Raw genomic sequence first — 23490 nt, 5'->3', positions numbered from 1 at the left:
ATTCGCCCTTAGGTTGTATCATATATTGAATTTTCCCCAAAGGCAACATCTCTTTAGGGTCGTACAGCGTATTTGGCTCCAAGGTGCCATCCCCTCGCAATGGTGGGATAGCATAGTTGTCCCATCCTTAAGCCACACACGTGTCTCTTGATAGTTTCCGCCCGATTAGCCTGGCGAATGTACTCTGCAAGCTGCTTGAAATGATGGTTGCCTGTAGATTGTGCTGGGTTCTCAAATCTTGGGGCCTTTTGTCCCCCTATCGGTGTGGTTTCCAGGAGGATGATCCACATCCCACCATCTGCTTGGCATAGAGGCAGCAATCTAACAGGCTTTTCCTAAAACACCATCACCTTATCACACCACTCGGCGTCATCACACTTTACTTACCCTCCATGACTGGGGCTTTCGAGGCCCCCTGCCAATGTTTATGTATCAGTTTTTATCCCACTGGTTGTTCTGGGTTAGAGTTGGTACTTCACTCAGCTGCCCCCGGGTCCAGGAGAATGGTGTTCCACAGATCGCTTTGAGTGTCTCTCTCTTCCTCACCACTGTCAATGGGCTAGTGACCTCTGTTGGACTGCTGGTCGCTCCTGTGTTGTATGTAAAAGATTATTGCATTTGGTACAGCTACCACTCGGTAGCCTCTGCAGAATGCCAGCTATAAGGTGCCAGCTGGTGGGCCTCTGCCTGAGCTCTTTCCCATGGTTTCCAATTCTCTCCTACAAAAATGTGGGTCATGCATTTCTGCCATCGTACCACAGCCCAACCTGACTGAGAATACTGCTTGGTACCCAGTACCTGGACATTGTAGCAGTCTCAGTTCTTGGGCTGCCTCCTTGATAAAAAGCTACTTGGCTGCTCCAGATGCATCACCTGAGGGCTAGCTGCATGGGGAAGCTTAACACTTTCTGCTTCCTTGCTCACAGATCATGCTGGTCTTATCCGTATTTACTGGGCCCCGGTTTCTTCCTGACTGGACTGTGGTTGCCAGCTTTATGGCTCGGTGGCTCCTTCAACTTTGAAACTGTTAGGCCCAGTCCACCATCATGTTGTGCTTCTGGCCATTGGTGCCTTTTGGGCTAGGCCATAGAAAGTCTCCTTGCCGACGCAGGGATCTTCCCTCTTGAGATTTGATGATACCAGCTCTTCGTCTACTATGCAATCACCAGTCGACAGTCCCTGATAATCCCACATATTCGATTCTCTTTGCATAGAAGGGAGATGTTGTACTTCTGATACCACCCTCGGATGGTATTACAAGTTGGAATATGCCTTGCTTCATTCTGCCAAGATCTCCACCTCCCCTCCCTGGACTGTGCTCCACCTGTTTTCTCACGCACTCCACCTGGGATGGTGCCCAGGCCACAGATTAGGGCTAATTTCTTCCCATGTCATAAAGTCTCGGTTACCGCCATGATATTTCAGTGTCTGATATGTCCAGTTCTTCAAGAGCTCCAGGGTGCTACCATCTTTTACACCAACGGCTCTAAAACTGTGAATCAGGAGGGATATGCTTTTACATCTCTTGCTGGTATGGAAGACCATTCACTGCAGGGAACATGTTGCGTGTTAATGGCAGAGCTAACTGCTGTTGCCAGAGCCCTCCATTTTGTTAAATGGGTCTTCCTTGACCAATGGGAATGAACTGGCAGACCGTTTGGCTAGAGGAACACTTACTTGCTCCCTGTTCACTTTGCCATGACAAGTGCGGATTTGCAGGTGCACATGGAATCTCTGTTTACTCAGGAATGAAACGACATCTAGTGGGTTACTGTCCCATGTAATAAACTCCACACAATCGAGGAGACTGCTGCAACACGGTGCTCTTCGTTCTGCTTCTCCTTGAAGGAGTTCACAGTCCTACGCTGTCTCCGCATCGCTCGTGCCAAGTTAAGCCATAGTTTCATTAAATATTGGCAGACAATTCTCGGATGGTCAACCTGGTTCTCTGTTTTCCCCTTGAACGTGGTTTTGTATTCTCAGATATAAGGTTTTAATCTGTCTTTGGAGCAGGTGTGGAGTGGTTGGGTATTCTGCCATTGTATGCAAGGCCTGGGATTCCCTGACTCTACCTCCATGACCAGGCTGCTCTTTTATCTCTCTTTTACTCTGAAAACAGTCTCTTTTAGATTCAGTTTTCCTCCTTTTTGCTGCATCCATTTTTCTATTGTGGGTGTTGCACTCTGTTGAATAGTGTGCACTGTCGCATGCAGAGCCGCAGGGATACCCCACCTACTAACTCCCTATTTCCTTCTTCTTGGTTTTGTTATTGATGGTCCAAAGATAGTCATTACGTTTTAAGTCTTCTTGCCTTTACTCTTACGAATCTCTCAACTAGATCAGAAAAAATTTGCAATTGCTGTCTCTACTTCCATGTGCACCATTCTTGGATTGAGGGACTGATAACCTTATTGTTTGGTCCCGTACACTTTCCCACCTGCAACCAGCCAACCATCTTCTGTTATGAGAGTGAACATCCTGGCACAGTGTCAAAATGTTACAAGCTTCCAGGGACATAAAGCACAGCTCCCATATAATTCCACTTTTTCTCCAGATCTACTCTTTGTTTATTCAAATGGTTCAGAAAATAGTTGTTTCTTTTTAATTTGAAGAAGCTTTGCTGTGGGAAGGCTTAGATAGTGTCAGTATAAAGAGGAAAAGGAAAGCAGATTATGATTAATTTTCTGTTGATGTCAGAATAAAGAGTGCAGAATGAGCAGCTGTAATATGGTATATAATGAATGTTGTGGTCTTGTAATGGATGATTGATTTGTGGAGCTCTCCACAGTAGCCTATCTGATGCAGTTCTCTTCACCCCTGCATTACCTACTGCAATCTGTTGCCTACTTTGTCAAATTGCACCATAAAACTCTGTTCCCTCCAGTTTAGTAACTCTTCGTACCCTCGTCCCCATCAAAATAGGATGCATTGCATGTCTCAGTAACACAGGTAGCCATGCCATACTGTAGGCGCATGCAACCACAAGAGAGAGTTGTCAGCAACCAGACAAATCTGTTGTTTCTGAATAAGGGCAGCAGTCTTTTCGGTAATTGAGTGTCGGCCGTCTGGATGATTGTTCTGGCATTGTATCATCCGCAGACACAGCCTTGTTATGTTGATCCTGCGAATAGCAGAAAGCAAGGGGTAATCACAGCTGTTATTCTTCCTGAGGGCATGCAGCTCTACTGTGTGATTAGCATGGGGAGATTCCTCAAACTAGATTTCTTGCTGAAGACCACCCACCAACAACAAGAAAGCAACACCACCTCTTCATTATTTATGCAATCCAGCAATAAAACTTCAACTTTCTTCTGCGACACAACACTGCAAAATCTATGTTCTTCTCTTTCTATCACCTATCTTTCACTTCCATATAAGGCAAACTCCAGACAAATACTTTCAAAAAAGACTTCCTAACACTTAAATTTATCTTCTCTGTTAACATATTACTCTTTTTCAGGTAAGCTTTCTTGCAATTGCTAGTGTGCGTTTTGTACCAGCTTTACTATTGGTATCACCACCAAAATAACTGAACTCGAGGTACTACTCCAGAACATAATTCCCCAGCTTCTCAAGACTTCATTCATCTACACTCAGTTACAGTTACTTTACATTTATTGATGTTCACCTTATAAAGTGGCTATTCTATTCAACTGTTCTTTCATGTACCTTTGTTGTCTCTGACAGAATTAAAATGTCATCTTCAAACTCCAACAGCTTTTGTTTCTGCTACCTGAACTTTAATTCCAATTCTAAATTTCTCCTTAATTTTCTTTTACTTGTTGCTGTAATACACGCAGTTTATTAACAATTTACTTAAAAATACCTTAACTTTAAATAACGCTCATACTGCCAGAATTTACGGATTAGTTGATCCAGTTGCCCACTTTCTGTTTGAAATAGTGGTAAAAGGATGGCAGTACAGTGGAAGAAAGTCGCAGAAGGAATAATTTTACTATCCAGTGTGCTTTCCTGCAGGTTCTCGCCTATGTGGAAGATGTGTTGCGTGGGGCTCAGCCTGGCAGTCGTCCACCGGATAACGCCATTGGCCGTGCACTTCTGGATATGGTCAACTCCGTTCCTCGGATGACACCTGAAGAGTTTGAGGAAATGTTCCATTCCAATATCAAGGTTTGTGTGATACATCCTGTAGTGACCAAAATTAATAAATTGGGGCAATGCTCAATGTGTTTTTATGTTTTTAAGTGACACAGAGTGAGACATATGGGGAGCACCACACAATGTAGCAGTTGTGATTAGATCAGCAAGAATAAGCCAAGTATGATTTATTATTATATTTATTTTTCACAACAGAGATTACTTTGTGAGTGTAGTCAAGTATACTACAGGCTACTTCCAACTTCCTGAGGTGTAGATCTGATGACTTAAATGATTGTACATTACTTTACACAATAATTGGGTTATTTCAAACAGTATTAGATCTTGTGCTTCACTGTCTTTTGTACATTGTGGGATTCCAGATGTTGCACACTCCAAGCTATGGCCTATTGATCTCAGGGCATCAACGACAACAGGAATATCAATTTTTACATTCCTCATTTGACTGACTTTACTGTTCCAATCTTCGTTTCTTTTTCTTCTCAGCCATATTATTGTTAATAGCCCCATCACACAAATCGGAGATATTGATTAAGAAGCATTTTCTGTTATCAAGCTGATGTACAAGAATGAGTTGTCAGAATGTATTTATTGATCACACTGGACATTGTTGCATCCAGTTGTTATTACCACTTCAGGTATGTGATAGTACACTTGCTGAAGAGATCTGTTCCTTCTACAGCTCTACATATTTATCAGTGGAGGTATGAGCACACATTATTGTACCTTTTCATCTTGATATGTGCTCCATAATTTGAGTGGACTCCACAAATCTGACATGTATTGTCTTGGGAGTGCTTTTTAACTCCTGATATTATTACTGTTATTGTTGTTAATTCACATTCATTGTTGTTATCCAGACCAAACAGAAGTACCGGTGTGTTTTGAGTCCTGTCACTTTCTTATACCTCTTTATGGTTTCATAAATTTTGTCTTTCACAATAAATTTTGTATCTGTTTGAAATGGAAAGCATGTATCACTCATTAATGTAGCTAAGATTCTGATCTGACAACTGTTGGTATGTATTATGTGGTCCATGGCCAGCAGAATATGACAAGATTGTGAGTGGATGGCAGAGTACGTATGTAGATGTATTGTAAAGTTAGTTAAATCTTCATAGAAAGGGAAGAGGACATAGATGAAGATGAGATGGGAAATATGATAATGCAAGAAGAATTTGACAGAGCACTGAAAGACTTAAGAGTTTTGCCCTTTGGACAGTAAAATAGCTGATGATTGCTGAAATAGAGGATATAAAATCTAGACTGGCAATGACAAGAAAAGCATTTCTGAAGAAGAGAAATTTAACAGCAAATATAGATTTTAGTGTTGGTTTGTCTTTTGTGAAAGTACTTATTTGGAGTGCTGCCTTGTATGGAAGTAAAACATGAATGATAAAAAGTAGTGACAAGAAGAGACTAGAAGCTTTTGAAGTGTGGTGCTACAGAAAAATGCTGAAGATTAGATGATGTCATATAACTAATGAGGTGGTACCGAATAGAATTGGGGATAAAAATATTTGTGGCATAACTTGACTAAAAGAAGGGACAGTTGATCACACACATTTTGTGACATTTAGGGTCACCATATAAGTACTGGAGAGGGGAGACCAAGAGATGAATACAGTAAGTAGATTCAAAAGTAAGTAGGTTGCAGTAGTTATTCAGAAGAGGCTTGCACAGGATAGAGCAGCATGGTGAGCTGTATCAAACCAATCTTCGAACAGATGACCACAACAAATATATATGGATGAACCGTTGGAAATACATTAATAGCAAATGTCTACTGAACTTATGTAAAATAATTTAAAATATGAGAAAGCCATGCTGATCGGAGATTTATCCAAAACAGGTCAATTGTTGAAAGTGTGACGAATGTAAAGCACAAACCACATAAAGCAGTCTTACAATTTTTACATTTAATTACAAGAACTCAAGGGTCAAGAATTTGGTAGAGGTCAGCCCAGGCGTCATATCAGCAAAAACTGTGAGCTGAGTATAAGTTAACTACGATTCAGTCCTAGTATATTCAGTACACGTTTCCAAATTGGAACATTGACTCTGGTCAATTTCAGGTTGGAATGGGGAGAGGGGGAAGTACCTTACTGTGACACTTATCGGCCAAGCCAGTGTGTGTTTGTTGGTCATTGGTTAACTATCATGTGCCATAGAAACAAAATAATTATTACTAGATTTTTGGCTTATGTTAAATACAAATTAGACAGTGAAAATTCCAGGTAGGAATATCGACAATCTAGGAAAAGATAGATTGCTACTTACGGTAAAGAAGACACGTCAAGTTGTAGACAGGTATGATTAAAAGATTTAATCATGCCTGTCAACTACTTGATGTGTCTTCTTTACGGTAAGTAACAATCTATCTTTTCCTAGATTGTTAAATACAAGTTAGTGTGACATAGTGAAATGAAGAAGTCATTTTGTGTTCTGATTTGTAAGTAATGTCCCACGGTATTACTGAGTAATCTGTAAATGAGGGGTGGGGGCTGCTTATAAGGTAGATGGAAAACAAGAATAAATTATGAACAGCAAATACATAAGAAGACCTCTACCAGAAGTCTTCCCCGAGCTCAACAAAACAGCAGGTAAAGATAGTGAAAGAAAGGCTAAGCAGAAACCAATTTCATTAGTTGGGGCAGCAGAGTTAAAGTCCACAGTCGCCATGATTTTTCTGTGGTTTCCATAAAGTGCGAAAAGCAAATCCAAGAATGATTCCTTTGAAAAGAACATTGCTGATTCCATTCCTTGTTCTTATCCATGTCCATTTCCAAGCTTGAGCTCTCTCTCGAATGACATTGTCAGTGGCACTACAAACCATAGTATCTCTTAGTTTTCTTTATAATCTGGATGTAGTTTTTTATATAGTGAGGTACATAATTTCTGCTATTATATGTATCTCTTACAGAAAGATGTGAACTGTGAGCTACAAAGGATAAAACTTGTAAAATGGATAGTTTACCAAGATTCAGTTTCTGGAGAATCAGGGATCAATTAGGCAACTAAAATTTTGTAATTGGATGTTGAAACCCAAAGTAGTAGCTTAAGTACAATGTGATCACAAACAGATTGATAGTAAAAATAGTTTGTCTACTGAAGCCAGTATTAAAATTTGTTTCGGGCTGCAGTTTATGATCAAGCTTCTATACTTCAACCCAATAAAAGTGAAGAGCAATTTTTATAGTAGCAAGATGAGTTTAAAATTTCAGTTATTGGAACAAATTTTAAGTGTAGGCTTGAGAGTTCCAGTTGAAAATATGGTAATAAAGATATAGAACAGTTGAGCATATATAACATATGAATATCATTGAGTAAATAGTAATAGTAAACAGTCTGATAGAAAATTAAGGACGTTAACCTTTTAAGGCAAAGATGCTCAGATGGGCCATTGAGTGGTGAAGAAATGAAATGGTACAATCACACTAGAATGTTGTCTTTTCGTTTAGTAGTGTTTTTAAAGTGTACAATTTTGTTTTACCTTCCAGAAAAGCAGTAAGAGAACATAACGAGAAACTTATTTTTTTCGCAGGATTTGTTAATGGTGATAACATTAGCACAGTTAACGAAGACGCAGCTGCAGCTGAATGAGAAGCTGACTCTCATAACGACACTATGATGATAACCATCCTGGCTGGAGTAATATATTTCCTAGCCAGCAGACTAGTTCCTGTTTCTCGCGAAGAGCAGGGCCTCGATTGTAACGAACATGAATCATCAGTTGCCACGTAAACATAATCAGTGTAAATAATCTGCCTTCCAATCTTCAAATGAGCTCATGTGTTGAGTTCACAAAAATAGTGTCTTCAGTGGAAGAAATCATATGTTTTTGTATATTTTGTGATTTTATGTAATAAACTGGATCTTTGGAAAAGCAAAGTTTTTTGTGGAAGAATTAACTTACTAATAAATTAATTGGCATACTGTTGTAAAGATTTTGTTACATTCTTATCTTAACTGCTCTCCTCCATTCCTCTCCAGAAGGAAAGTGTATGATAAAAAATAACTGTTTGAGATACTGCTTTACTTGAAAAGTAGTTTCTTCAATTGTAATATTTGATATGAAATGAATTTTCCACTTTGTATGAATTCTATAACTAATGAGTTACCAGCCATCAACAAAGTTACACTAACAGCATTAGTACTTTACGTATATAACTAAAGTAACATTAGTTTGAGGTAGTGAAAGAAAGATTTACTGGTAATTGCTGTAAAAGATTACACACACACACACACACACATACAAGCTCCAGAAGCATAAAGTTTACTTGAATACTTCTATTTTTTCCATCTATTAATATGTGTATGTGAGTTAAATGTTGTACATTGAGCATTATTATTTACTGGTGTATCCATGAAGTACAGATACCAAATTATGATGGTGTTGCCTAAATGTATGCTGTTCTACGTTGTTGTATACAGTTTTTTTTTCACTTTATTAATACATGCAGCTTTTCCCATCCTTAAGAATTACACATCTTGCAGAATTGTTGTATGTGAAACAAGTAATCAATATTGTATTTTTACTTGTTTAAGAATGAATAAACTGTACATAGAAAATTATATTACAGTATTTTACTAATTATCTGAACTAAGTGGCGGATATGGGTGTTCAGAAGACCAGTTTAATCTAACCATACACTTTCATTTACCAATAAAAACTACTTACATTTATAACAACTTGAATCTCTTGTATTATTACAAAGGCAATTACAGTAGGAATGTATGTGGTACAGTGTAGTAAACAATAAATATGTAATACAAATACATTTTGCATATATAGTACTCATGTATAGAATTAATGCTTTAAAAAATCCTTAATTTCATTCTATCTAAGCAACCAAACCTGCTTACAAGCATCTTATGCTTCAAACCATTGCAAGGTGGTATCTAAACTTTAAATGCTTCAGAAGCTGCTGGTACCACTAGTCGAGGAGATTCCCACTAGTCGAGGAGATTCCAGTGTTGTCAGCCTTATCAGTGACAAGGTTTACAATTTCCCCTGTTGTGCCCAATTTATTGCCCTGGTTCTTTGTTGACACTCATCCATTCTTTATTATCATTACATTCACGGCAAGTGCGTTCTTTTAGCATATTGAGCAGTTCAAACATATCGTTCTGTTTGTCGTTTCCAAATAGACTATTAAAAACTTCCACCAACCCAAAGTTTCATTCCAGGCTTTTTTTCAAATTCTGTTCCTGTTCTGCTCCAATCATTTATGACACACCTTTCAACTCCCAATTTTTATGATTTATTAATAGAATTTCTTATCTCTCTCTTCCCTTTCTAACAGTAGCTTAGATTACAATACTTTCCAGTAATACTGTTAGAAAGTTTCAGTAACACCTTGATCATGGGCAGTAATAAGGTGGTTACGTATGTTAGATGGAAGAAACATTACATCTATGAACATTGTTTATGTTAAATAAATCACATAATGTATGAGTTGGCGCATTGTCAAGGAGCAGTAATGTTTTCTCCCTTTTGCCATTCTTTAACCAATGAGTTTTTACGGAGTGTACAAAAACTTCCATAGACATCCATGAAAACTTTACTATCCATGCAGGTGCTCTTTTGTGAGGTGTAAACAATAGGCATAGCAGACATCGTAATTTGTTAGAAAAAATGTAGTTTCTTACTGTTACCAATGATGAACATAGGCAACCAAGGCTGTTTTCTCCTTGTATTTGAAACTCACAAATGCTTATCTTGATTTAAAAGCATTTTAACCAGCACCTGCTTGCTTTAAAATTCAATGACCCTCACAAGATTTTCATTAAATTGAACTGCCTTTACACGTAGAGTGGGACCAGAGGTAGGTTCTCCTTTTGATCTTTTTCGTGCAAACCACTTGTAAACAGCATTGCCTAGATCCCTATTCATGGCTAGCTTTATAGTTTTACAACTTGTTGATCCATCAGTAAACTCAAGTACAGGTACAAAATTTGTGATATTGTATTTCTCTCTCAAGGAAAGGACAACATATTTATGTTTAAGCATTTTATATCACAAGTTTACTTTATGTGACAAAGTTGACACAAGTGATCATAACTGAGCACAAACAATAGGTTACTGTTATCGGGATTGATACAGGGGGTCCGGGCACTCACAAGCAAGTAACAGTTCGGTCAAGCGGTCATTTGGTTGACAGACATTTGGATAATCAATGGTCTACTGTGATTTATTCTTAATATTTGATAGAGTTGAATCTGCTTTGAGGTGTCACTTGAGTCACAACTCTACTTCATTAAAAGTTTGTATTTCATTTACTTAATTTTTTATGTATGTGTCAATGACTGCCTCTGGATTTTGTATTGTCAGGTACTATAATAGGCCTACCGTAACTCTCAACTGTTGTAAAAGGTGTCTGAAATGAGACCAATGTGAGAATCATTTTACCTAAGGGTAGTTTCCAACATAGATGATAGATTGGTACGGCAACTTGGGACTCAATTCAGCTAATACTACTCAACTTATAGCCATTTAGTTTTGATCACCATTGTTTCCAAATCCTTAAGAAATGTGGGCCATTTGGCAAAGGATACCTTAAGCAAAACATCAACCCGCTGTGCTTTTAATCCCAAGCATTGCACATCCAAGTGGGTCAGATATACCGCACATCCTGGGAGGGTGGTTATGTACTGTTAGATGTAGCGTGGCACAGCACTACTGATGCCTGATCTGGGAATGCATGATATGGAGTAAGTGTCCATTTCATTCGGGGTGGTGGCTATTGGGCCAGATTGCCATTGGCATTGTTAGGCGGCACCCATAGAGAATTTCTCCAACTTTAACAAGTGCCATTACAGATGATCTGCAGTGAAGTGGATCAAACTCTCTTTCAGAGTAATGGCCCCACAAAGTGGTGGGCTTATTGGAATGTAACAAAACTTTCTATGTAAAGGTTACAATGTTAAAGTATTTACAGCCTAGGTAGTGCTATGTGAAGAAGACTGGGTCAGTGTAAGTTGAGTAAAGCAGCTCCCCCCGTATCTTGTGTTGTCTACAAAAGAAAATATATGTATAGGTTTGACGAAGTCACAGCAGTTATTCTGTTATCGAACACTACTCTGAAGTGTTTCAATCATGAGATAAGCTTAATAACATACTGGTTATACACTGATAAGCCAAAATATTATGACCACCTGCTTAATAGCTTGCTTGTTTGCCTTTGACACGAAATACACCACTAATTCTGCCTATCAAGGATCAAACAGTTTGCTGGTAGGTTTGTGGCTTTAAATGTCTATGGACAGGCAGGTAATTTGAGTAAATAATGGGCTGCTGTTTTGCATATGTGGTGATTGACACATGATAAAGACTCAAATGGGTTCAACAGGAGTTATATCATGCAAAATTGGTCAATGAAACCTCAACGAGAGTTCAGTATAATGCTCCTCAAACCACTGCAGCATGTTTCTGGCTCCGGTGGACGGGCAGTTATACTGCTGAAAGATGACATTGCCGTCGGGGAAGACATCAAGCATGAAGGGATGCAAGTGGTGAATAGCTGTCAGCGTGTCTTCGATTATTAACACAGGCCCCATGCAAGCACAGAGGAATGTCTCCCATAACATAATTTTGCATCCATAGCGTGCTGCACATTTCGAGCTGCCATTCACCACGATGACTGTTTGTGGAGACTACCATTGACCTAGTGTAGCAAAAACATGATTAAGCTGAAGAGCCAACATGTTGCCGAGACATCAACGTAAGTTCACTGTAATGTTCTTCAAACCACTAGCACAGTTCTGGCTCGGACACACTGACCATTGTACTGCTGAAAGATGACACCGCTGTCAAGGAAGATATCAAGCATGAAGGGATCAACCCAGTGCTGCAAAAATGTGATTGACCCAAAGAGCTGACATGTTTCCATAGATTGATGATCAAACCTCAATTGTCCCATGGCCACTGCAATCGTGATTGACGATGTCGTTGGATCAACACGTGAAAACGTACAGGTGGTCTGCTGCAGAACTCCATATTCAACAGTAAACGATGATGAACAGTGTGCTACAAAACACTTGTGCTTGCACCAACATTGTGCTCTTAAGGCGAAATGTCGCAGATCACCATCTATCCAATTTCACAGAGCAGACAAGCCTCTGAACCCTGCGTTCTGTGAAGAGTCAGGCGGCATCCAGCGATGTGGTGGGCAGTGGTCATGTTTTGGCTTATCAGTGTAATTACTCCCTATACGCAGTTCAGCATAATCAAAGGACTCATCTTTCACCATGAACTTAGGCTACAGACAGACAGTGAGCTAAACACTAATTTTAGAGTGCCAAGGTGTTCATTTTATTCATATATGAGAGTTGTACCAAAAGTATGGTTCCCGTATTTTTTTACAAGTAGAAAACATTGTTTATTGTTATTAATTTATACATTGTTGGAAAAGCTTACACTTTTGTCTATTTTTCAACAATCTCCATTTTTTTCGACACGTTTGAAGATGATGCTTCAGATTTTGTGTTCCTAAGTCGAAGATGTCGCCCACCAACCCGTTGAGGAAGCGTGTGACCTTTGCTTGGACTTCATTGTCGCTCCTGAAGCATTTGCCACCTAAGTGTTTCTTTAGCTTGGGAAGGGGTGATAATAGCTGGGGGCTAACTCCGGGCTGTACGGGGGATGGGCCATAACAGTCCACCCAAATTTCTTCAAAAGCTCCTGTGTTCAATGAGCGGTGTGGGGTCGAGTGTTGTCATGAAGGAGCACTACTCCCTCCTTCAGTCGCCCTCTCCGGTGATTCTGGATTTCTCGCCGGAGTTTGGTCAATGTTCCACAATATCTGTCTGAGTTTATTGTCATCCCAGATTGCATGAAATCGATGAAAAACACCCCCTTCCAATCCCAAAACACAGTCGCCATAATCTTTCCTGCCGACTTTTTTTGTGTATGGAAGCTTAAATGTGTAGCAATCTTTTATTGTTCCACCTCTGTGTGGTGTGCAGCAGTCAGTCCTTTTCATATTGTTGTTATTCCGTCCTGGACTTTGATGTGGTTATCATGATGTATTGATGAGATTGAATGTCTTATGTTTCCCATTTATGGAGTGGTTTAAAGATGAGGCTATCCCCTTTGGGATTAATCAGTTCATTTGCTGGAACTGTACAAAAGTGTCAAGAGACAACGCCCTGTGAACTATCTCCTGTGTGCATAACAAGAGCTTTCCGTGGTGCCCTGGTATGACAGGTGGGCACAAATTTTATTCTTTTGGATCTTCTTCAATACAGAATAGACTGATGACAGGAGAGAGCCTCTTTGATCACCAGTCTATTCCACATTGAAGAAGATCCAAAAAATTAAAATGCCCACTCACCTGTCATACCAGAGCACCATGAGAAAGTATGCACTCTGTCATCAAGCTTTGTAAAGGCAGTACCAAAATTTACAGTTATTACAAATGCACTAAAATAGGCACTGTAGTCCAATCCACAAATGATGGCAGTTTGCGCATGTCAAGGCACGGATGAGGATAGCATTGTTGACTATTCCAAGCGACACTTGCAGTATGCACATGCTTTCCGTTTGAAGAAAGTGTATATCCTGCAAATTGTATCTCTTGCTTACTTATACCATATATATCACATACCACCACCATCACCGATGACAACTCGCAACAAATAGAATAAAAATTCATTAAACAACTGCTATGATCACATTAGCTACGGCATTCAGAGCAGAGCACTGAGAACACTACTAAACACTTATTGGTTGTCGGAGAATGCGTGATGTAGGTGTGCAGAACAAACCTAAACTCGACTGTCATCGTCCGTGACTCCAACTGTAGTCACATAACAAGACAAGACTATCTACACTGAGAGAATTCCTCTTCTTTCCAGCCTTCGAAACAAACAAAAAAATCTCACTGGTTGAACTGGAGAAATCTCTCTCCGGCATCCCCAGGGACGCCTCCCCAGTTACGCTGTCCTTTTCTCACTCACAGAGGACAAAAACTATCTTTAAGGTAGTAGCTGAAAGAACTAGTGGCAGCATTGTAACAAATTAGTACTGTGGGGTCTGCTGCTAGGATCACGGCAGAAAAGTAGATGTGGCATCATCTATGAACAGCAGCGAAATGACTTCCCCAGAAGCATACATGAAGTAGCCAGTCATATTAATGCTTAAGTGTACTGCAATGGCTACTACCGTCACCTAGATGCACTGTGACAACCGATAATTTATCCTGATTTCTTAACAGCAGTGCAAGAGATGAAAGTTCCCTGTAGATCACCTTCCTTCTCTAAGAAACTGCAATGTGTACTGTAAAAACAAAACAAAAGAGCATCTGGCAGTGTTTGCACAGATGTCTTCAATGAACAAGTGTTTCAGTTACAGATTTAGAAGCAGTCACAGTTTGCATACTGATGCCCACTAAGATAACAGTATGCAACTTTACTACCAGAGGATGAGATTCTATCCAAGGATGTAGATAGCCAAATAGTGCAGCAGTTGTTTCCATTCATTGTTTATAGAAGTGGAGGAAGTAACTGTCCACAACCCACAGAGGGGCAATTAAGGAAAACAGCATAATTATTTTTGAGAGCCCATGTTGACAAAGCAGATTGTGATCTTGATGTCAGATTAAGAAAAATTTTGGGTGCAATAGCCCAATAATTAGGTCACTGCAGTATAGTCCTAACAATCTGTAACCCAGTTCTCATCCTCGTGATTCATGATCTCTACAGCAAGTTTCCAACTAGCCCCTCTCCCTTTCGCTAACCAGCAGAGTGGCCACACACTAGGTACCCTAAGAAGCAAACTGGCCAGCCTTTAACTTGACACAAGTGTTTCTCTGTTCCTGATGAGTAATTTGTCCTTGATCTGTACTGCAGACCAAAGGAGATTACAGATACTACTGTCTTTCTCTCTGTCCTCCATAAATATACCAACTTAGAAAATACCTATATGGATGACTCCGCAGTTAATTACTGTGGTGGATAAACATTTACGTATTCTGGCAAATATGAGCAAGAGTCACTTCCGAAGTTCATGCAGCCTATTTACTTCCTAACTGATTGCCACTACAAGCAGTCTGCAGCACGCACAACTCGACAAGAAAGCAGTAACTTCTTATTGTGTGGCAGTGCAATGTACTGCCTACAAGCTACTCATCTGTTTTACCCACAGAATATGTTTCTATCAGTTGTCTAAGATATCAAAAGCTGTGACATTGTCACGAACAAACTTAATGAACCATGAAGTGTATAATTTCTTTTCTTTTAGTCTATAGTCCACAGATTGTCAATCTTGATCAATGGTAACCATCGTCATATCCTTAGAAAAAATAAAACTAATGGATAGTCTATATCTTGTAAACAGTAAATTATAAGGAAACACATTACTTTCACACATATAATTAGAGTGGAAATATCCAGTAGAATGCATTTCTCTCTCTTTTGTATGTGCCTGTCAACAACTCAGTGCTTCTGCTATCCATACACGTAAAATACATGCTCTTTATTATACCAGGATATATTTTAAATAGGTATGCTTCATCACATTTTTAAGCATGTGTATTTTATATGTACAAAAGTAATATTTTTCATTATGTCAATTTATTATTTGCAAGATATACTACCCCTTTGTTGTGTTTCATTTCCCCTTTTTCTGCAGGTCTGACAGTGGTCACCACTGACAATCTGAGGACAATTTGTTTATGATCATACACTGGAATAAAAAGAAGAAATCATCCAAGATTTGCTGGCCAAAGTACTTGATACTGGCACCACCATCAAATTCATTTGAATACCAAACTGTGTTGGCATCAGTGGAAATGACTAACGAAAAGATGAAGAGAACCACTAGACCTTGGAGTACTGGGTACAGACTTGCAAAGTAACAATTTAATATTGAAAATACCATTGGAGATCAAGCTACCAATAGGAACTAAACAGCAGCTGAGTACTGTAACTGAGGAGACACCGGCTATATCACTTTTTCAATATATATGGAGATAGCACTGAGGTATATAGTGGTAGTATATTGCTAATACAGATTAAGTTTCTTTGATTTGCTTGCCTTGTTAATGAATGCCTTCACTTGTTCTACACCCTTGAAGGTTCTCCTCCTTGATGGGATCTACAATATACAATGAATGAAATACACTACTTCATATGGAAAAATAAATTTACACCAGTTGTGCTCTCGCATCCCCCCTTTGTGCAATGTACAGGGGCATGACACCACAGATAACTATTGAAAATTTTAATCAGGAGTCCGCAGTGAACCTCAGACTACATCACCAGACGGACCCTTTATATAAAAATACCTATGATACTTGTTAATTCTACCACACATTTCACTCCAGCATAAGGTGTACACTTTAATCAGTTGATGCCCAGGATTGGTACCATCAGAGCCTCACTTGCTCCTTCTGTGGAGGCTATAGCACTTCACCATTTAGGAATCAAAGTATTTCGAATGGGTTGCTTTTTGGGAACCACAATGGTTAATATGTGCTAATTTATCGAAAAAATTCTTTCTCTACCCCATTATCTCTCTGTTGGGATGTGAGCCCACAACAGTGCGTTTTTGTTGTGCTGCACGGCAACGGCTCAAGCAAACTAAAGTTTCTTCGTTTTCTTTGATGATATCTTTTTCAAAACCATGAGACAGAAGATTGTTGCGTGATCTGACAGTTCTAAACCATTTTTTCAGTAGGCCCTAATAACTTCTTGCGTAACACCCTCACCTATCAAAAGAATACAGCTATTTTAGAATTACTTTATTACACTTTACTCCTACAAATCTGCTAATCGTCGGAAAACGATTTCCGAATATGTATTATCCAACAAGACGAGCATGAAACTGCATAACAGCGAATGTGGAAACGTATTATAATTCCTCGAGAATAAAAGGCAAATAAACGAAAAAAGATGATTCCCGTAAAGAGTTCTTTCTATTTATACACACGTGTTTGGTGAGTTGCTGAACAGCTGCAACAACCTTATTAATCTCATGCTCTCGATCCTTACTTCCTATTTTTCATTGGATTAACTCTACGTCACATTCTACTTATTTACGTTGATTTTCCTACGCGCCTGCACTCTCATCTGTCAATCTTCTCTACCTTCTAGGTGTCAGTTTCGATTTACCTTATGATCGAAAGCACGGCTCAATCGAGTATTGCAGGATAGCATACAGAGTTACAGACAGAAAAAGTGACGATCGAAGTCCAGCAATAGTCAACAATGGCTGAGATAGGGAGTGTATGTCAAAGGAGTGCAACATTATTTTACGTAAAAAGAGATACTGTGTGACATTCGAAGTTAATACGTAGATCATAAGTTATGAATTATTTAGGAAAATTGTCGTGTAACTTCTTCAGATGAAAGTACATACGTGCAGTAGGCGTAGATCAGTCATTGCTAAGGATGCATGATGCGTACGAAATCTTCCAGCTATTAAAATTAACTGTCCAGATAGAGTCAATCGCTGCCTACGGTAAATTTACAGAAAAATCTTTGATTATAAATAAGTGGTATTTCATTGCACATTCCATTATGTTTCCAATGTGCTTTTAGGTTATCTGTCAAACAGTGCGATGATGAGTCATCTTATAGAATATACTAAACTCTTCTGTGTTTATTTTTATTTTGTTCATTGCCTCGTCATCAAAGTAACTGGTCAATTATAAATAGAGCGTATTGGTACGAAGTTTCACGACGTACTAATCAGCAAAATCAACAAAATTGTGATAGGCTACTTTGTTAAAGCCTATTGTTTACTGTTCTCTGCATTCTGCTGAAGATGTATATCAGATTTTTGTGTTGTCGATGAAATATATTAGCATCAGAGAAAATTAAACTGGCCATACGAGTGTGGTTATAGTGAATGAATAGAGCATGATATTTGACTGAGAACAGATTAGAATTCACATGACTCCCAGTACAAAAATTGACGGCCTTCATGACCCATTTCCTGTCAGTTGCAAGACCACAGTGGGGACAGTCCGTAGGTGGACAGCATGCCAGATATTAAAATAATTTTAGTACTGTTTATTGGTGGACTCAGATGGTCCAAATGAGTTGGTTTGCATGGTGTTGCTACTCAATTGATCACTGCATCCTGTGTGTGTCTTAAATGAAGCTTTGGGGTGACTTTTCTATCCCTTGAGTAGCTGTGCATACATCCTTCCTCTCTTTCTGACAAAGAGTTGTATTAATTTCTTGAAAAACGCCATTTTTCACCATCGGTCTATTTTTCTGTTTGAAACAAACACTTGATTTCAGGGGCAATTCGCTACTTTTGCTCCCTTGAACATTAACTACGAATATCACTCAAAACCACAATTGACATCTCTTATTCCCATTGAATAGCATTCCCAAATGTAAGGTTCCATATAGAGGAGAAAAAAGTTCAACTGATGTGCAGGTCTAGTCACTAAATGAAACCGAGCGAGGTGGCGCAGTGGTTAGCACACTGGACTCGCATTCGGGAGGACGACGGCTCAATCCCGTCTCCGGCCATCCTGATTTAGGTTTTCCGTGATTTCCCTAAATCGCTTCAGGCAAATGCCGGGATGGTTCCTTTGAAAGGGTACGGCCGATTTCCTTCCCCATCCTTCCCTAACCCGAGCTTGCGCTCCGTCTCTAATGACCTCGTTGTCGACGGGACGTTAAACACTAATCTCCTCCTCCAGTAAATGAAAACAAGGCAACATATGTCTAGAAACAAAATCCTACATGACATGTTCGATGTCTTAAAATCGAGTGACAGGAATGTTAAGAACCCAAGAACACATCAGCTCCTGGGTGTTGACATAAATAAAATGATACAAAACTTAACAATACTTCAGCCACCTTTGAGCATTTTTATATGCAGTTGTCCAAGAAATTTGGTAGATGATAGTAAGTGCAATAAAATAATATGGAATGGATACATTACATAATTAGGTAAAAGAGAATACATCATTAGGTAAATGACAATGAATGCTAGCAATCAGTATGAATTATGTTTATATTATACAGTCTGTTGTTTATCTATAGTTCATTAGCATGAAAGATGTAGGCCATTTGCTGTACACTTCTGGAAATTGTGATCAGAGCAAAATTCTGTTTCATTGTAATCCACCAACTGCACTGATGTGGTGCCTAAACCTTCATATGGATTGCACTTTTCATTCTAGGTACAGAATCTCATATCTGTGATTGTACAATATTACACAATTTGGCAGGAAAACAGCATACTGTCACATTTTGATGTATTCCACACTGCTGGATCCTGAAATGTTGACAAGTGCAAACATACAACTTAACATATTTTTTGTGATTATGCCCAAAGGTGAAAAATAAGCTAATCACTAGTAACATTTTAATGAAAGCTAATAAAATTATTCCAAGGAATCACTAATAATAATAACTCCACAAAATAATAAATTCTTAAATTTTGAGAACGAATTTTGTTTCAGATTTTTGCATATTTTTATCCTTGTCTGGTTAAACTGTTGTTAAACTGTAAGCAGGCACTTCTCCTCAGCAGTAATTATTGTTACTACATATGTAATTTCCACTGACAGCAGTAATTACTAGTACAAAAATGTTGAGACTTTTGGGTCTTTGTTGACACATTGTCTGTTGGCTTTGTGTTGGATTTTTTGGGCAGTATTTGTTTAGCAGTTTTTTGACATTTTGCCATCACAGGTTGCTGGTATTGTCGAAAGTTCACCATCCATGCTGGTGGTGGACTGAAGTCAAGCCAAGCGGCCAGAGAGTGTGTGTACCTGTCATGTCAGTTATGAGGGCTTATGCTTGGTTATTACCACTGTTGTTCTCTGCTTATTACCTGCCCTGGTTTTGTGCTGCAGCACAGGAATCTGGGATCCATTTGCCTTGAGAAAGGCAACAGGCAATATGTCAGTATTTGTTTTCTTAGTTGTCTGAGTTTTCTGTGGGGTCTGTTTCAGATGACAACTTACTGGTGGGAACCAAAACTGGGCATCTGCTTATGTACTCCATCCTCTGCCGGGGAACAAATAGCTATGATGCTACTACCTCAGGCTCCGGAGCTAACAAGCATGATGTCCAGCTCTTGCGCTACAACAAGAACTTCAGCAAGAAACCGATACAGCAACTTGCTGTTGTGCCGGACTACCAGATCCTGGTCAGTCTCTCAGGTGGGTTTATTCCCTTGATGTTTTATGTGCAAGGCAGTGTAATCTTTTGTAGCAAACAAGAAGAAAACCCACCTATAACAGTCATAACAGAACAGCAGAATACCGGAAGGAAGAAGAAATCATAAACATTAGAAAAAAAACCACAAACTAACAATACCTTAATAGAAATGGAGGGTTTTGTGCAAGGATCTTATTTTATTAATGCCTTAAGACATATCAGAGATTTGAAAGGATCAAACCAGATGGGAAAATAAGGGTTTTCATCAGGTTTGTAAATGTAACTGTGGAATATGCTATGTATACACAAAAAAAATTACACATATATTGGTTTTTCCGACTCAGTCAAATTGTCATTATCCAGCCTAACTTATACCTTGCGCTATGCTACATTTTGTTGTCACCTCAATGTTAGCCAGAAAATCTGTATGGATTTAGTGTAGGCCTACAAATATTGTTCAACACATTGTTCCTTTCAGTGAATCACTGTGTCCACTAGTGCAGTATACCTCTAGTAAACAACATAATCTAAGCTACCACCCACAAGAACTACATGAACATCATAGAGAATAGGAGTCTGCTGAACCCACTGACACAGGATGTTGGCTTTGTCCCAAAATAAATGGTAATGTGACATCGTGTGTGCAAATAGAAAGAGACAAGAACAGTTGCAACATTTATTTTGTGTCTACATTTGTTTTTTGAATGTAGATTTGGTGACAAACTGGTCTGTTGCATAGCTCAAGGTCTAGGTTAGGTTGCAAGTTGACACTTTTGTTGTAAATTTGCAAAGCCAACAAATGTAAATACAAAATCTTAGATTTGATGATATACCAGGTGTAGAAGTTTGAAACTGGGATTTGGTTGCAATGATCACATGGGTGGTATTTGAAACTGATAAACAACATTTTATTCCAAATAATCTCAATCACTATTTTTACATTTCTTCCATTTCTCCGGCACGATGTGAAAAAAAAAAAAAAAAAAAAAAAAAAAAAACCACACAGTTCCTCTTTTGAAGCAAACCAATCAGCGAGCCATTTTCATACGAATTGAAGCATTATTCAGCGAGAGCATGTCCCAGTGAGATGATAAACGGATGGAGCCAAGTCTGGAGAATAAGTCGCATGCCCTTATATTTCCCAACTGAACACCTCAATTGTTTCCCTGACCCCATTTCCTGGCTGTGATGGGGCGTTATCATGGAGCAATATGACTTTGTGTGACCTTTTCCCATATTCCAGGTGTTTTTCATGGAATGCGCAATTTAAATCAATCATTTGCTGTTGGTAGCAATCAGTGTTAACAGTTTCACCAGGTTTTAGCAGCTCATAATAGATGACACACTTCTGATCCCACCAAATACAGAGCATTGTCTTCTTTCTAAAGTGATTTGGTCTTGGAGTGGATGTCGATGGTGTGCCTGGATTCAACCAAGATTTACAACGCTTAGGATCCTCAAAATGTATCCATTTTTTTATCACCTTTCACTAATCAATGGAGAAACAACTTTCTTTCATATCTGATGAGCAGCATTTCACAAGTAGTCTTTCGATATGGTTACTGTCTTTTCATTCAGTTCATGCAGAAACCATTTTCCACTTTCTGCACCTTTCCCATAGCTTTCAACTGGAGAGAAACAGCTTTCTGTGCGTCACATTCAATTGTTCTGCGAGTTCCTGTTGAATTTGAGTATTATCTTCATCCAATAAGGCCTGCAATTTGTTGTCTTCAAACTTTTTCGGTGGTTTCCTGTGCTCATCATATCTCACATCAAAATCACCATTTTTTAATTTTTTGAACCACTCGAAATACTGTGTTTTCTCAAGAGAATGTTCGCCGAAAGCTTTGACAAGCATTTGATGTGATTCTGCAGCAGTTTTCTTCAAACGATAACAGAAAACCAATGCTGTCCACAAATTGTGGTTTGCAGGCACAAAAATCGATGTGTTTACGGGTTTGAAACAGATACCGATGTTTGGAAGTTGGTTTACTGTGTGTTGGCTTTTATCGTCGGCCGTTACAGGAAGAGGGCGCTGCAGACTCAGTCTCATTGGCCCTGCAATGACGTCTAGCACCATCTGTAGGGAAATTCCAGTTTCATACTTCCACTGGTAATGATCTGTAGCGTAACCCGATGTCTAGGTTATGTTGCTTGATGTCAGTTTGGGTATGAATTTGCCATAGTGGTGTTGAACATTTTGGCCAGTCCAACAAAACACATGACTGGCATCTACACCTGAAACATACAGACAAAAGCATACCAGGCACCGTCTACGTAATACACGACATCTCTAATCAGTGAATATATTGATGGTTCGTGTTTTTCATTCGGCCCACAAGATGGCTAGCTGTTATTGTCATTTGCCATATTTAGGTGGATTATTGAGTTTTGAGAGAAATATTTTTTGATTATGACAGCGAGTGCTATAAAGTGGCCTGAAGTTAGTACATGTCTCATGGATTAATTGCAGAGACAGAAAAATGTATCAAATGTGGTGGTGGAATGAATATGCAATTGATATGCAAGAGCACATGAAGTAAGTAGATCAGTGATTTTTAGTTAAATTTTGGGAGAAAGCAGGTAGATCAATTTTTATTCATAATAGAATTGCACGTTCAATATTTTAATGAACATTGATGCACCTACCTCCTCCCATGATTTAATTAAAAAATGTTAATCCACTTAGTATGCTCAGGCAGATCAACTGCGTAGCAACACAGAGCAGAGAAATATTTCACTGCTTTTCGAATATATCATGGATTATAGTGCTCCCCTTGGTTTGCAGATACTAGCACAGTTCAAGCAGCTGAGGCTCAAACAAGGAGAAATTAAATTTATAGTCCTCGTTACACCAATGTTTCACTCATTCTTCTGAACGTATCACTTTGAAACATGTTGTTTGCCTGCAGCTCTCTCATAGGCTGCATGATTAAACAGCTTACACACCTTTTTTGTTCCCATCATACCTCACGGCAAGCACTGACAACATTCCTGCATGAAACACATAAGTACGCCATTGGCCGTACTCTTAAGACTTTAACACTGAGCTGTGATGTTCCTTCTTTTCTGTGGATGTATTTCATATACTGAACTACCAGTAAATAGCATTAAAAGTAGATGGACAAGTTGACTGTCTTGACCATTCCACTATGTCACTTATATTCTTGATTGAACATATTCTAGTGTTGTGTGTTTTTATTACCGTATTCAATCCAAAGACTGGTTTGATGTAGTTCT

The 23490-nt window shown here is 39.0% G+C and overlaps 2 protein-coding genes across 2 annotated transcripts in view; both read left to right on the top strand.

The window, feature by feature from the left end:
* Positions 1–8064, top strand: part of LOC124717374 (eukaryotic translation initiation factor 3 subunit F) — a 50658-nt gene extending 42594 nt beyond the window's left edge. Inside the window, exons 6-7 of the mRNA XM_047244211.1 lie at positions 3979–4131; positions 7664–8064. Of these exons, the coding sequence (XP_047100167.1) occupies positions 3979–4131; positions 7664–7750 (240 nt within the window). The 3' untranslated portion in view covers positions 7751–8064. The remainder of the gene's footprint in view (positions 1–3978; positions 4132–7663) is intronic.
* Positions 8065–17310: 9246 nt separating this feature from the next.
* Positions 17311–23490, top strand: part of LOC124716960 (vam6/Vps39-like protein) — a 118473-nt gene continuing 112293 nt past the window's right edge. Inside the window, exons 1-2 of the mRNA XM_047243558.1 lie at positions 17311–17581; positions 20043–20252. Of these exons, the coding sequence (XP_047099514.1) occupies positions 17512–17581; positions 20043–20252 (280 nt within the window). The 5' untranslated portion in view covers positions 17311–17511. The remainder of the gene's footprint in view (positions 17582–20042; positions 20253–23490) is intronic.

Source organism: Schistocerca piceifrons, chromosome 9, assembly GCF_021461385.2.
Source record: "Schistocerca piceifrons isolate TAMUIC-IGC-003096 chromosome 9, iqSchPice1.1, whole genome shotgun sequence".
Taxonomy (NCBI): Eukaryota; Metazoa; Arthropoda; class Insecta; order Orthoptera; family Acrididae; genus Schistocerca; species Schistocerca piceifrons.
This window is presented reverse-complemented; position numbering and strand designations above follow the sequence as displayed.